The 16,101-nt window shown below is 38.4% G+C and overlaps 1 protein-coding gene across 2 annotated transcripts in view; it reads left to right on the top strand.

Moving 5' to 3' along the window:
• The window catches only part of MTHFD1L (methylenetetrahydrofolate dehydrogenase (NADP+ dependent) 1 like), a 137,322-nt gene that overhangs the window by 46,159 nt on the left and 75,062 nt on the right, over positions 1 to 16,101 (top strand). For both annotated transcript variants that reach the window (XR_013773499.1, XM_079299279.1), the window contains exons 19-20: positions 5,993 to 6,061; positions 12,858 to 12,969. Coding sequence is in view for 1 of the 2 variants with exons in the window: in XM_079299279.1 (XP_079155405.1) it covers positions 5,993 to 6,061; positions 12,858 to 12,969 (181 nt within the window). In the remaining variant the exon portion in view is untranslated. The remainder of the gene's footprint in view (positions 1 to 5,992; positions 6,062 to 12,857; positions 12,970 to 16,101) is intronic.

Below are 16,101 nucleotides of genomic sequence, written 5' to 3' on the forward strand. Positions count from 1 at the left end.
TCCTCATTCCCTACTTCAGTTTCTGAAGAAAAACAGTATGCTTTTTCTTTAAATCACATTCTATCCCCTGTATCTGGGCTGTGAGTCATTGAACAGTGGTTGGAAGCTCACACATGGTTGTGTATGGCAGGTTCTAGTGCAGCCAGAAGTACCAGCTGGTGTTTGCAATCAGCTGCATTACAATCAGGAGCAGTCTAATGCCAGCTCATTGGTGATGGGTGCCTGTATCACACAGGCTCTGGATGCTTTCTCCCTGTTTCATGAGCATCTGCTCAAACTTACTGAGTAATGAATGAGTAAAGCAACGAGTATCCTGCCTTGTCAGGAAAGACAGCAAATCCACAAGTCAGGAACACGTTCACAGCCTTAGTGGATTCCAGTTTAATAAAGAAATGAAAACATGATATCTAGAGAGCCTGGATTTAAGAATGAAATTAAGATAAAGTTAAAAATTTCTAAGTACAATCATCATTAAAATTTAATATAAATAATCTATTCCCAATTATGCACAAGATATGAAGAACTGTATTTAATATTCCAGCTGTTGACGTTTTGCTTTTGCTTTTCAAATGTATAACTTTTTCTTGGCCAAATGGAGGGGAATGGGTAATAAATTACATATGCAAAATCTTTAAAGTTATTTAGTGTTAGAATTAAAACTGCTTTTGATATACGTGATTTTGATTTTGACACTACTTTTGCATGAAGTACTTTAATTTATTAACATTGCAAAATGTTTGACCTGCTAACCACTTAATGCTAATCAGCTTGATGGATGAGAGACATGGCTTTTCCATAGGAGCAAAAGAATTTTAGAACTTTTCCACTGTGTGCCTAAAATGAAAGTAGTGCTCAGCAAAATGTCTGTTACTAATTCAGTTTTCTTTGGCTTTTTTTAAAACAAACTTCCTATGCTTAGTGTCTCAATCATTTGATAGTGTTGCTTGTACTGAACATATGTTTCTAGTTGTTCTTTAAAGCAGTGTTTTGTATTATACAAAAAAAAAAAACAAAACCTGCCCAGAATGAAAAAATCATCACAGTCTGAAGGACATGTGTTATGAGCATCTGCAGCAATGCTGCTGCATTCTTTTTCTTCTGGAGGTTCTCCATACCATGCACAGGAAAGACTTGGTTGCTTGCCCTGATTGGGAAGCACAGAAACTCCTACCTCTTTTGTTGTGCAGTGTGTTAAAAATTAGTATGAGAGCCACGGGAATAAGAGGAATATGATTTCATGGTTAAGGATCTAAAGCGTCTCTTTGGAGAGTTCTAGTCCTGTTTTTTTTTTTTTTTTGTGACACTTTCATGTAGTGCTCTGTCCACACAAACTGATTCTTAGACTGCATAAGGAGTTACACATCCCTCAGTCTGGTTTAATACTGGGGAGGTAAACAACTGGAAGAGTAATACTCCATCAAGGGCTTTGGACCAGGAGAAATTATTTTCTCTTGTCCCAGGCTGAGCATCCAAAATTGGTGAATATTTTTGAGCTTGATTCTTGTGTGTACAGGTTTCTCTTTTGAAGAACAGGACCAATTGTTCATTTCTGAAGACTTACTAATATTGATGAAGAAGTCAGATACTGTGGTGTTGGGATGTCAAAATGTCAAAAGAAAATGTCAAAAGAAATTACCAGTGGGGTTTCTACGATTTCTGTATCAAATTAGATAATGCTTACTTTGTACAAGGGAAGAGAGTTTATAAATAACTATCCTGCACTGGTGAAAGTGTACTGTATAAAGTTGAATCCTCAGGAAACAGAAGCAGAAGTGTAATCAAAGATAATAACAAGTCATAATTCATATCTATGAAGATGATAAATTTCTGTTCAATCATGTAGCATTTTATCTCCAGTGCTGGTTTCCTCCCACAGGTGGTCAATCTGTTTGAGCAGCTTGCAACTAAACCTACTGTTTCTAGACTTTAAATGCAGTCTCTTCTCTTCCCCACTTACCCTGCAGCTTGTGCTGCCTGTGTTGATATAATCCAAGGATTATTTCTTGAGAAAATTGTCACACATATCAAGAGGTTTGATGTGAAGCCATTCTGCTCCTGAATTTCCATCCTCCTTTCAAATCAGGGTCAGTAAGGAGGTAAAGTTCAGTAAGGAAAGATCTCAAGACAACTCAACAAAGGAAAAACACTTTGCAAGTTTTAGAATGCTCTCAATCCGGGTTCAATAATTTTGACTTCTATTTGTGTAGAACAAAATGAAGTTTAAAAATTTGGATCTATCATAGTCCATTGCCATGGAATGTTTTAGCACAAAGAACTGCAATTGCATATAGTCCTAAGAAACTTTAAAGGCAAGTTTATCATGAAATATAGTACACAACCTGAATAATGGGTCAATTCCATCTATCATGGAAAAAAAAATCTGGGGTTCATGTTTATATCCTACACAGATTGAATTTATGCAAGTTTAAACACTTGACAGTAGTCTTTAGTTCTTTGAAATTTATGTGAACCAAAACCACTAAACCTTTCTCTGTGATTTGTTTCCAGATGTACACACAAAATACTTCACAAAAATACAATTGTTCTTAATTTTGACTTTATATGCAATGTATTTATCATAATACAATAGTAAAACCTAGAATACACATTGGCAGATATAAACCATATGCAGAGACAGGCTAGGAATAATAGAAAAAAGATAAATTGAATATTTCATGAATTGAGAAGACTCCTTCCACAAGAGTAATGGATTAAATGTCTATCCTCTGTAATGGAATATGTTGAACTCTTTGCCAAAATGTGGTGCTCATTGTACAGTATTTTGAAGACTTAATTGCTTTTTGGCTTTTGCAGTGAGGTAGAATTCTGATGGACACATTCCATATTTCTGTGTGAAGCTAAATCGGTATATATGCCCTAGATCAGTATTTCAGCAGATATGAAAAATATTAAATAAATATGTCACTATTTTTTTTTAAATAAAACTTCTCAGCTTGCTTGCTGTGCCATGCTGTTAGCTTTCAGCAATTCCAGGACCAAAAAAAAAAAAATAAACCACCAAAAAAAACCAAAAGAAAGAAAGCGTTTCATATTTACTTATGTAAATGATCTGTTAGCTAGTGAGATTTTGTACTCTGGTTCATCAGAATAAGGAGTTGCAGTTCTTCTCAGATTATGGTTTAAAGTTAATTTTTTTACAGCACTGAAATTGCACAAAGTATTATTATTTTGTTAGAGACTATAGTTTCAGTTGAAGGGAAGTTGCAAGTACTTCATTATTTTTCTTATAAAGAAAAGGGGTTTTTTTCTGCCCTTCAGTCTGTGTAGCCTTTATTCATTTCATAGTAGTTACTTCCAATCACTTTCCTTGTCATCTGGTGCTGGCTTTCATTTCCAGTCTTGATAGACTTCAGAGACTGCTCCACTGGAAGCTGCTTTAAAAGTATCTTGGATTTTCATCTAAGTTTGCCTTTCCTGTGTCACGTGTATAATTTATTTTGTGATCTGTGCTGTCCTGGGGAGCATACCTGCCCTGATGGCTGGTGGATAGATGGAAGGAGCATTATTTTCAGAAATACCTGTGATCAGTTCCAGGAAGGAGCCCAGAAAAGTTGAACATCTGTATACAATTGATTCAGACCCTGCTTCTTTCCTCTGACAGTGAGTTAGTAGAAAGCTGATGATCTTTGGGCTCTCACAAGCTTAATTGGTGTGTAAGTGTGGAAGCCCCTAATTCTTTTGTGAGAAGTTTATCTACCTTTTCTGAATTGGAAATAGGAACCTGATTCCTTAAACAGCTTTGTGAATCAGATCCAGGACTTGGAGTGAGCTGTAGGAATTGTGTAATAGATACTTGGAAATGAAAACTTCGTTCTAACAGTTGTGTAAGATAGGTATGAAAACCTTATTGTTTGTTTAATTTAAGGACTGCTGTTGACACCAAACCTAGTTAAGACCCATGGGAGGCAGATAGACACAAGATATGCTTATTGGAGTATTTACATCTTTTTTTCTGTGCTTTTAGCTTCAGGTAAAATGAGCTGTTTTTTTCCAAAAGGCGTGTCTAGTATTTCCCAAATAATGCATAAGTGATATTGCCCAAAAAGCTAAAATGCAAAGGAAGTATTTTTTTACTTCACTGTTTTTATCAGATTGGTGCAAACATTAGAAAACAAAGGAGACAGGATTTGAGCCATTATTATCTAGAAGGAGTAGAGGAGGAGGCTGGGGGAGAAGTGTCCTGATTTTATTTTTCACTTCTTCTTTCCCCAAGTCTTCTTTCCAGACCACTTGAAAGACCAGATGTAAAGTTTTACATTTGGCACTTTGTTTTTTTTTCCCCCTCTAGAAATGAGAGTATTTGGGTATATAAGCAACACAGCACCAGGCTGTTTCTGTGGAGGTGGTGGAGCCTCACCATTTTGAAAGAGCTGGAGTGCTTATGTTTCCTTGCTTTTTAATCCTGGCATCTAAAATTAACATCTTAAGAAACAGCAGTCTAATTCAGAAGATGAAAAACTTTTGCCACCAGTTACTCATACTGTATCTTTGTGGATCCATTGGGTTTTGTAAACAGTGGGAGACGCAGAGTGTAAAGAAAAATCTTTTTCTTCTCTCTCTGCTTCACAGTCCTCCAAGGAAACACTTGCTATGCATCAGTAGAAGTCAGTTTTACTATTTTGGTTTTAATTCAGTTTTATCTAAGGCCAAATATTCTGCTTCATTTTCCTCTGAAGTCTATTCTCAGATCTGATGCTCAGAAAGGGGGAAATTTAATTTTGTAAAATTCTGTACTTAATCACCAGATACTTTTATGTCTCTTATCTGTTGCCGTCAAAACTTTCATGCAGAATTTGATTGCCCAAGTTTGGGGTTAGTTGATGAAAGCTGTGCTGGGAATTATAAAGGCACTATTTTTATTGCTTTGCTTTATTTGAATATTACTGTTCATCTCTTTATATGCAACTTGGATATTGTACCCATGTTTTTCAATTTTCATTTTAAACAATTTACAGTAGCTAGGATTTTTGTTTGGTTTTCATGTTTCTTTTCAATACAAAAATATATTAAATTCATTTTTTTTGCATTCTCTGGCAAGTCTATGAGGCATTCTTTATAACACTACTGTGTTTTTTCTGAAACATGATCTAATTCTTTCAAAGCAAAACACACCATCTCAAAATCAAAGTAATTCAAGAATAAATTTGAATGTATGCTGGTGATTTCTAGATAGCACTCTTCATATAGTCTGATAGTGATCTGTACACTCTGGAGGCTTTTTTTTTTTTTTTTTTTTGAATGGGCATTGAAATTTGGTGTAGAGAGTTGTCATTTTATTTTTTTTTTTCATTTTTTAAATTTATTTTAAGGTCAGTCAGTGTGAAATTTATACGTTAAGAAAATTTTTAGGGAGGAGTATGGTTTTCTACAACCAAAATGCAGTAATTTGCTCTGCTCCTTTTGTGCTCTCATCATCCCAGTAAGCCACCTCTAACTTTTAATCTTATGATGTATTCATTATGGATTCCTATTAAATTCTGTGGCTGCTTTCATCCTGAATCTGTTGTGCATATATTTGTACAAGTCTTGAAAAATACCCTTTCTGGTTGTTGCTAGCTATTGATTTATGCTGTTGATTCTGTCATAAAAGAAATGCATCTGTCATTTCTTTAGGCACTTTTAGCAAGCTGTTGCCTTCTTACTTTCTCAGGTCTCAGTGGCCTTTGGCACTTCATCTTTTGTTACCTTGAACATCCTCATGCTGATCAATTAATTCTGTTTCTAATCTCTCCATTAAATAGGACAAATAAGTTACCTGTTGCCTTTTAAGTATATTCAGAATAAAAACGTTTTTGTTTTTGACACAGTGTAAATACAGAATTTTAGAAGTCTTGTGGTAATATGTAAATAAATTCTTTATGCATTACTGTAACACTGCTTTGAATTGTAAGGGTCTTTTAACTGTAAGTGTAACTTGAAAATATTACATCTTGGAATTGACTTCCTTAAAATGTGGACTCTTGTCTTTTAGGGAGTAACTGGTGCTTTGGCAGTTTTGATGAAAGATGCAATTAAGCCTACACTAATGCAGACATTGGAGGTAAGTATGGCTTATGATGCCTGCCCTTCTCCAACTTTAAAATTTCATATTGTGCTGATCATGCTTCTCTTCAGCAATTGTGCTTGATTTCCAAAGTTCAAGCCAGGGTCTGATCCATAAAGGCATTCTAGCAAACGTTCATTTATTTATCTTAATCGTTCAACTCCATTTGCATTTATATATTTTTGTTGGTTTTCTTCCTTTTTGAGATCTGGCTATAATCATCATTTTATCTAGTGTTGCAAGCAAGCTGCAGTGCACTATTGAGCTGCTTCTGAGCACAATGGGAGACAAGTTTGTCTTCTAAGTCACGGATTTATTATTTCCCACCTTGTTCTTACAGGGAAGTGTCCTTTTTGTGTATTTCTTTTATATGGATGTTCTCATGATGATTCCCACAGCCCAGCATTTTGTGTGGAAAAAAGGTGCTTTGCTGTGGCCATTCTAATCTGTGTTATGGTTTGTGCCATTCATAATCACACAAGGGTCCTTTCAGCTGTTTATGCATTTTCAAAAGATAGCTCCCAGCCACAGTGACTTCATGTACTAAACAAAGCTTTGATGGACTATGAGAAGGATGTTTTATACCTACCCTAGTGAGCTTTCTTCCAAAAGCTTAAAGAATGTAGAATTAGTGCAAGCTAACTTGGTGCCTAGGCATTCTGGTATTGATGATTTGATAGGAAACTGATGAGCAACATTCAAGGGGAGAAGGAGAAAGAAAAATGATAAAATAATGAAGCAGCTTTGAAAACAAATGCACTTGGAGGAAAATCAGTGTTTATGTTTTTTTTTTCATTTGACCATCAAAATTACATAACTGGAATATTTCTGGATGCTTCTTGATTTGGTGAAAAGCTGAAGAATGCAAAAAGATAGTGCAATCACCAGTTGATAAAATTGTCTCATCTGCTACAGCATGTTGAAGTAATAATGACCTTTTTGCTTTTGTGTTTGGACAGGGACAAGTTCCTAGTCTCGGGGAATATTAGAAAAACAGAATTTAAGTCTGTGTTATTTTATTATTTTATTATAGCCATTTAATTATTTTTCCCCACAAAGAAAACCTATTCTTTCATGTGGCTGTATGAAGAATTATGTGTGTGTGTGATAATTTTAATATAACATCCTGTAGCAGAAACTGGAGGTCACATAGAATTAAGAATGCCATGGCCAAAACTCAGTATTATAATCATTACTTGTATAATATTGTGTGTGTTAAGGGTGACAAGGTAGCTTTGATTCTGAACTGTTTAGTCATTCTGTTTGCAGTTTGCATATCTGTTGGAAAATGCTGTGGTTTTGTTGCAGTGTTCTGAAAGACAGTCAAAAATGTCAGAAGAGATTCTTTTGATCAATAAGCATTTGGTTGTGGGACTTATATGCATTTATTTTTCCCCTCCATTTCTTTATATTCACATTTCTATGCAATACAATTCCTGCCTTTTATGTGGTACTCTTTTCTAATCTAATCTATGCTATGGGTGAAACATCTGCCAACTTTCATCAAACACTATTGCTTGTTAGCAGGACCCTGACCACATTACCCAAAGACACATTTTCCCCCTAAATTCTTCTCACAAAGCTCTTTTTAAAACAGCAAACTAAAGCAGCTCAGAAGACTGCTTCATGTTCCACTCCTCCACTTTGAGTCTTAAAGATGAATTTTTGTCACCCTTTGGATACTTGTTGGCTTGCAGACTAATAGAAGTCACCTATGCAAGAATGGAGAACCCCCGTTTTTGTAAATATTTTCCAAGATCGTGCTGTGCCTTGGCTGATGTCCTTTTGGGCTGTGTCATTGCTCTCATGTAGAGTCACAGAACCTGCTGAGTTGGAAGTAATCCCCAAGGATCTCTAAGTCCAGCTCCCAGTCCTGCACAGCACCATGCCCAAGAGTCACACCCTGTGCCCGAGAGCATTGCTCAAACACTTCTTGAGCTCTGTCAGGCTGGTGCTGTGACCCTGGGGAGCCTGTTCCAGTGCCCAAACACCCTCTAGGTGAGGAACTTTTCCTGATATTCAATGCAAACGTCCCCTGACACAACTTCAGGACATTCCCTGGGGTCCTGTCACTGTCACCCCAGAGAAGAGATCAGTGCCTGCCCCTCCTCTTCCCCTCACAAGGAAGCTGTATTTGCAATGGGGTCTCCCCTCAGTCTCCTCCAGGCTGAATAGACAAAGTGATCTCAGCCACACCTCACTATCTTCATTGGCCTCCTTTGGACACTCTCTAATGGCTCAATGTCATTTTTTACACTGTGGCACCCAAACCCCCAGCACTGGAGGTGAGGCTGCCTCAGCTCAGAGCAGAGCAGGACAATCCCCTCCCTTGCCTGGCTGTGATGCTGTGCCTGAATCCCCCAGGACAGGGATGGCCCTCCTGAGGATGCAATGGCCCTCTCTATTACTGCCTGTGCTGTCACTGCTCTTGAGCTCTCTTCATTATTTTTAATTCTGCATCTGAATAACTGTGAGAGGTGCTACTTTTAATAGCTTCAGTAGGAGTGGAACAAGTGTGCCCTGCACACTTGAATGTACTCTAATGATCCACTTGGGAGTTTAAAACCCTCTATCATGATAGATTTTAAACCAAAGTAATCTTAGTATACCCTGGGGTGGTTGACGTAATAATATTTCTTCTGCCGTAGGTAATGCCATCTTTCTTATGAATGTGTGAATTGCAAAACAGAAATGAGGATAACTGAAGCCTACATTACACTTGAAATGAACCTAATATGTAGCACCCAAAAGTTAGCATCTTAAGTTTCCAAAGAGGTTACCAGTACTAACTGGGCAACATAATCCTAATCCCTTCAGTTCTTCAACAAAAATGTAAGGGCCTTTAGCAGCAGCACCAGGATTTGACAACAGCAAAATTAGAAATAATCCTACAGCACATGGGCAGTGAAAAAACAGAATAATATGGTTACAGAGACCACAGATGCAGCTCAGAACGTGCCATGGACCTGTCTGGCAATTAGGGATGACACTGTTCCCCAAAGCAGTTCTTCCAGATCACTTTGGGGAATGGCAGAAAGACTGCCAGATCAGGCAGAGCAGATCTGGATGACTGACAGTTGATTTGGCATAATTTGTAAGTCACAGTGTCTGTGGGCAGCAGTGTCTGGAAGGAGCCATTGCAGGAATAGGTGCCAGATAGAAGTAGCCAGTGCAGTGATTTGGCCATGAGCCTGTAGATGGGAATTGTGTTCATCTGTGGAAGTCTGAGGAGTTGCTTCTAAGGGCCTGTGGAAAGGGAAAATAACAACATGCTCAGTAGATTTCCAACTTTGTATGGTTATGTGCCTGCCCTGGAGAAAAGGCTTAGAAGGTCATAAATCAAACATGACCAAATGTCAGTCCTGCATGGAATTGAACTGGCAACTTATGTCAGTGCTTTTTTTCATATGTGAATTGATGTGTGTTCTGTATTGCTGGTTTTTAAAGGGGTTACTTGGTGGCTTGCTTTCCATCACAATCCTGCCACTCTGACACCAGAAATTCTGCCTGAAAGTGTTACAGATTGACAGTGTTTTATATGCAGGAATGAAAGTAAAAATCTGAAAATGAGAGACACAGGGCACTTCATCTACAATAGTCACAGATTTCAGTGGAGCTTACTTATATCCAGTTCTGTAGAATTGAGATTACTTTGTTTGGAATGTACATAATGATTTCATAGTGTTTATCCATGTTTCTCATGACACATTTGTTCTCTTGTCGACTGATCCCTTAATGTTTAGCATTTATTTATACCATGAGTAACAGAGCAGCTGCTCTATGGGACAGCCCTTTGTAGTTGCAGGCTGGCTGCTCTGGGGTGGTTTGTTGTGTTACTTTTGAAGTGCCACTCATAGTAAAGATGAGAGAAGAATGGTAATAAGTATTATAAACATCCCTCCAGCGGCCAGATAACTTCAGATATTTATTGACATTCTGGGTTTATTTTCTTTTACTGAAACTTGGATAATAAAATTTTCTGTACTGAAAACAGTCAGCAGAATGCATCTCGGTGGCATTGTTTGGTTGTCCATGTAGTTTGTTAAGAGTGTAGCAAAAATAAGTGGGGCAGATGGACTGGCACAGTCACTAAAGCTGGCTTGAGAAGACAATGTTGTCCCTGTTCCAGGGTGTGTCTGAGGCTCCCATGGTCCTGCTGGAGTTCACTCTCTTCATTACCTAGACTTTACTTTTCCTCCAAGAGCATTGCTCTTCCTTTCCTTCTGGTGGATTTCAGAGCTCCAGGGGAGCATCTGTCTGTGCCAGCTATTTAGTAGTATGTTTGGATTTAAAGTTAGTCATGGGAGCCTCTTGATTTCCAATATTCTGGAATTTGGACACTGCAGTCCACATTCCCTTCTTATCCATGTTGTGTGGATGAACTCTTGGAAACACAGTGGCACAGGGAATGTAGGAGGAGACCCTTCTGGCACCTCTCTTTGCATAGCTGCTGCAGTGTGTGCTGGGCTGCCCAGTCACTGGCTGTGTCTGTGTATCACATCTGCCCAGTGTCTGCTCTGAGCTCTAATAGGACCAGCCCTGTGATTGCTTGCCACAAGAAATTGGGGATTGGAAAAGTAAAGTTAGTCTTACTGAGTAATAAAAGACAAATTGGAAGAAATTTTACAGATCTGAGTCTGGTAGCTTAAAATTTTTTGTTCTACTTATTTGAATGCCAGATTAAATTAAATGCTGGATTAAAGTAGAAGTAAAGTAGACTTAGTTTGGTGAAAGTTGTCTGCATTTGATTTTGTATGTTACAAGATCTTTGGAATAGAGATAACATAGTTTGCATAGAACCTATTAGTCTGATGCCCAAATAAGAAGATTTGAAGGCATAGTTCATGTTAAGGTTTTGTGTACTTGTGTAAAATCTAGTTGATATTGCAGTATGTGTCCATTAGCAGATAGAAAAAAAGCTAACCCTAAGTAAGCACTGTGTTATGATTACAATGATCTACATCAGTTCTCTTAGTACAGGGCATGATTTCTCCTTAATTTACTTTTTTCCTCCTCATTCTACTCTTACATGTACAAGGCAGAGTTATGTGAGTTGTAGTTTAATTCTGTTACTCCTGGAGAATAGCCCCCACTCATGTGTGTGCATGTGACAGTGGCTAAAAAATTACTTGTCTTTCCTCTAAGAAAAACAATTAATTATATGTTACTAATTCTAAAGGAAGCAATAAGAAGAGATACTTTTTGTTGATGCATCATTTTTGCGTATGGTTTCTAGTTGTCATTACTAAAATGTCTCACCACTAAGATTACAGTAGGAAATAGAGATTTTCCTATGTAGGTTGTTTCCTTAAGATATTGGTGGCTGGGAGATGAGAGGAGGAAGGACCAACTTGTATTTTATGGTTTACAGTTCCCAAGCTGTGCTTCAGGAGACTATTAGATGTGCCCTGCAGCTGATCCATAGAACACTGTCCTCCTTAAGTGGTGTTTCTAGTCAAAACTTAAAGGAGGTTGCCTGGTAGGTTGCCTGAAATTTTGAAGGTTGGCAGTAGCTCTTAATACAGAATGTGAGAAGAACATCAATGGAAATAATGTGAAATTGTCTGCTTACCTTTTCTTTATAATGCTGGGCACTTTAAGATGCATAAATGCAACAGTGGGCATTTGTTTGCCTAAGTATTTTGTAGTAAAACAGCTGAAGTGATATTCTTCTGTCTAATTGTGTAGTAGAATAGAATAGAATAGAATAGAATAGAATAGAATAGAATAGAATAGAATAGAATAGAATAGAATAGAATAGAATAGAATAGAATAGAATAGAATTCTGTTTTAGAAAAAATAGCAGTTAATGTAATCTCACCTAATCCTAATCCCTTTCTGAAGATGCTTATTTTCTAATTTCTCCTTTCCTTGGGATGCCTGACAAAAATACAAGAGGGACACTGAGAACTGCTTCCTACCTCACAAATTCCCTATACTTAGCTAATTTGCTTACTCCTTGCCTCTCCTGTCTCTCGTTTAGACTGTTTCACCTACAGAGTTGATTTCCCCTGTGGTGTCTAGTGCAGGAGTTCAGCTCTGCACCTGGGCTTCCAGCAGCAGTGAATGGGTTTGCCACTGTGTCAGTGTCCCCACTGCACCCCAGCACATCCCTTGCCATCTCCCTCTCCAGCTCCTGAACCCTTGACTCTGGTCCCTCACAGCTTCTGCTGTTTCCTCTGCCTTCACAGGAATTAGGAATTAGGGGTCTGTGTTTGGATTTGTGCTGAGGACAGTGTTGATAACACAGGAATGTTTTTGTAATTAATTGCTGAGCGAGGCTTGCACAGAGTCAAGGCCTTTTCTGTCTCTCACCCCACCAGCAAGCAGGCTGGGGGGTACACAAGGTGTTGGGAGGGGACACAGTGGGACAGCTGACCCCAGCTGGCCTAAGGGGTATTCCAACCACATGGCATTGTGCTGAGCATACAAAGCTGTGGGAGGAAGGAAGAAGGGTGGACATTTGCAGTGATGGCATTTGTCTTCCCAAGTAGCCATTACACATGGTGGAGCCCTGCTTTCCTGGGCTGAACACCTGCTCATGGGAAGCAGGAATGAATTCCTTTTTTTGTTCCTTGTTTTGCTTTGCTCGTATGTGTGCACTCTTTTCTTTGCCTATTAAATTGCATTTATCTCAAGCCATGAGTATTCTTACTTTAACCCTTCTGGTTTGCTCCCACATCCCACTGATAGAGGAGCTTGTGATCATCTGTGTGAGGCTTAGCTGTGGGCTGGAGTTAAACCATGGCATCTATACATTGAATTACTTACATACATTTCTTTTATCATCCAGGGAACACCAGTATTTGTTCACGCTGGACCTTTTGCTAACATTGCACATGGAAGTTCTTCTGTTTTGGCAGACAAAATTGCTCTTAAATTAGTTGGAGAGAAAGGATTTGTAGGTAAGTAAATATTCAGTTTATTGTATTATGATCTGTTAATAAATTGACAGTGATGCAAATGAATGGAAAAATTAGCAATTAAAGGTAAGAATGCTACTTTATTATTAATATCAGTGTAAAGTAATCTTAAAGTGAATGTGTAATAAGCCAAAAGCACGTCTTCTCTTCCCCTGCCTTTTGTCCTGTCACTGTGTTCCTGCACCATGCTTGGATCATCAGTGACCTGTTCACTCCACAAGGTGGCTGAATCAGTCTGGATTGCATTGAAAGAGGTGTCCTGTTCTTCATTCTATTAGTATTCATCTGGCCTCACTTGATAAACCAACAGAAACCATTTTTTTTCCCTGATGAATTATTTCTCTACCAGTTCAGTAAACTCAGCCAAATTAGAAGTCAGATGTCCCTGAGCCAGTGCGGAGGAATAGCAGAGGCAAGGTGGTGGAAGAAAGATGAATACTGCCTCATTTTAGTGGCTGTGAGCAATTTGGTTGGTCCAGCTGCATTGTCAAACCTCACCATGAGGCCCTTATGCTCTTATGAAAGCATTTGAGTGGGCAGACTCTTTTTATATTAGGAATCCAGTCAGCACAAGCAACAATGGACACATAGAGCTTACAGTTGCAAGCAAAATAAACTTGTGGCTGAACAATGAACTAGCTTTTATAAAAACTGTTGTGAGTGTTTATACCTTAGAATTAATTAGCTAAAAGGAGCATTGCAGCTTTGCGGTAGTGATGCCTTTGCATGGCTGCAGCTTTTCTCTTCTGAGTCCTGAACACCTAGGTTGGATTGCATTAATTCCTAAAGCTGAAGTTTGAGTACCTGTGGAACAATGCTCTTGAAAAGATGCTGCAACAATGTGAAACATGAGGTTTCTTATACTAGCACCCTTAAACTAGTAGAGAAGCAGGTATGCTTGTCATACCTACATACAGAGAAAGATTGTTTTTTACAGTGTTGTACAGCTTAAAGGTCTGTTTATTTCCCTCTATTAATCAAACATCCATTCAGAGAAGAACATTTTGCATTCTGAATACATTTATTTATTGATAGTTGAATTCCTGTTTCATTGGGCCATGTTTGTTTTTACATGGCTTTGTGGAATGAAGAGCAAAAGAATTTAGGGTAGATAAGGTTTTTCATAAGCCATGTGAAGTGACTTTGTTTCTGCAGTGTGCAGTCTTTTCAAGTGAGGAGTCAGTTGTGTATCAATTGAATGGAAATATGTTGGCAATGGTCTTGAGTCTTGATCCAGGTTTTGGAGCCCAAAATGTATTGCCTTAGATTTGGATTCCCTTCCATTCAGTGTGTCCCTCAGAGAACATATCCTTGCATTTCTTGTGTTTTTTTCAGTCTTATCCACCTGTTTGTCTTTAACTCTCTTTTCTGCTTTGTTTGTCTTTGGCTCCAGTTTCTCTGTTGGGAGACAAAGCAGCACAGCTTCAATATAGGAAAACCTTTGTACTCTGCCAGCTAAAGGCTCTTGTTCAGATTTTATTCCACAGAATACAAATCCCCATGAAACTGGCTTCACAATAAGACTGCCTTTGCTCTGCAGAGCCAGGAACTTCAGCATGATTTGTAGTCCTTGTTAGATTATTAAAAGCAATAGTTCATAGAGTGGTCTACTTACATAAACTTTGCAGGTAGTCACAAGTGTAAATATTTGTTCTAATGGTTGTAATTACCATAAGCTTTATGGTTTAAAAAAATACATTTTTTCTGGTAACTAGTCAGAGCACATGGGCAGAGAGAGACTACATGTAGCACCCAGTGGTTTATTAAATACTGTCCTATCCTACCCTACACAACTGAAGTCTAAAATGAGAGCTACAAAGTGTGCACCAGTCCACACTGAGGTGACATCCTTACAGATGGAGGGCCCAGTGCCTTGTGAATCTGCACAGCAAAGCAGGGATCAAGAAACTCCTCTACATTCCTGCTCACTGTGGAATTTGCCTGATCCCTCTATGGCCATTGAAATTCCAGTGAGAAAGCTGATCCTGTAGTTAATTCAGCCAGCCAGGGTGCAGGACAGCTATGCTGCAGTTAGGTGAGTAGCTGAGTAAGTTTGTTCAGTCCTGCTAAAAGTAAAAGTTTTCACTGATCCACATTTCCCTTTTGGGAGTGTTCTTGTGCATTAGATCTGACACTCATTAAATCTTGTATGAGCCATTACAGTACAATTCTGCCGTGTAGGGTAGTTGCATAAGCTCAGGAAAGAATTCAAAAGGTGCTAGGAATAGAATAAGGTGTCTTGCAGAACCATGTGGCTAGGAGAGACATTTTAGGAACCACAGGCTATGAGATTACTCTCAGCTGCATCCATAGTAGGAATATAAGAAATCTGTGACATATTCTGCAATTAAATTACTTTCCTGAATAGTAGAATAAATATCCTAATGTACATCCATTAGCTCACTCACTGTGAGATGGGATCATGATATAATATATATATAATTCATATATTTCTTTTCTATATTTAGTGCTTATATTTATTTCTTTTTTTTTTTTTTTTTTGCTTACACCACATTTATTTTAGAACAGAATTTTCTGTTAAGTGTGTGGACGGTACTAAGGAGAATAGCATGGCTTGAATTTGCAACACTGTTTTACAAACACAGGCTTTTTTAACTCTCTGCCCTGATTTAAGCACCCTCCTTCCTCCAGCTGCTTGTTTCCAGTGCTTTGCAGCCCCTCTGTGTCACCAGCACACCTGTTCACAGAGCCACGTGACAAAGCTAAGCTGGAGAATTGCTCTTGGTTGAAAACAACTACAACAAAAAAAAGCCTTTTTCTTCCCCCTCAGCAGACACTGTCTGGGCAAACAGCTTTGTGTGACAGGGGGAAGATGAGATAATGACACATAAGATGGTGTTTTTGCTGGAATAAATATTTATAGTATTAAAGCCACATTTGGACTTTTCAAGTGCCAGTAAAGCTACTGTGGATGTGCAAGCTGACCAGACTGAGCCTGTACTGCCAGGGCAGCTAAGCCTGTCTCCTTTCTCAGCCTGTGCTCAACTGTTTTTGCATGACATCCCAGCAGAAACCTATTGCCCTTTTTGTTGGCTTCATTTTCTGCTGACTTAACACAGAAGCAGTTCAGCCCAGAGTCACAAAAACACCAGA

This window comes from Erithacus rubecula (assembly GCF_903797595.1).
Source record: "Erithacus rubecula genome assembly, chromosome: 2".
NCBI lineage: Eukaryota > Metazoa > Chordata > Aves > Passeriformes > Muscicapidae > Erithacus > Erithacus rubecula.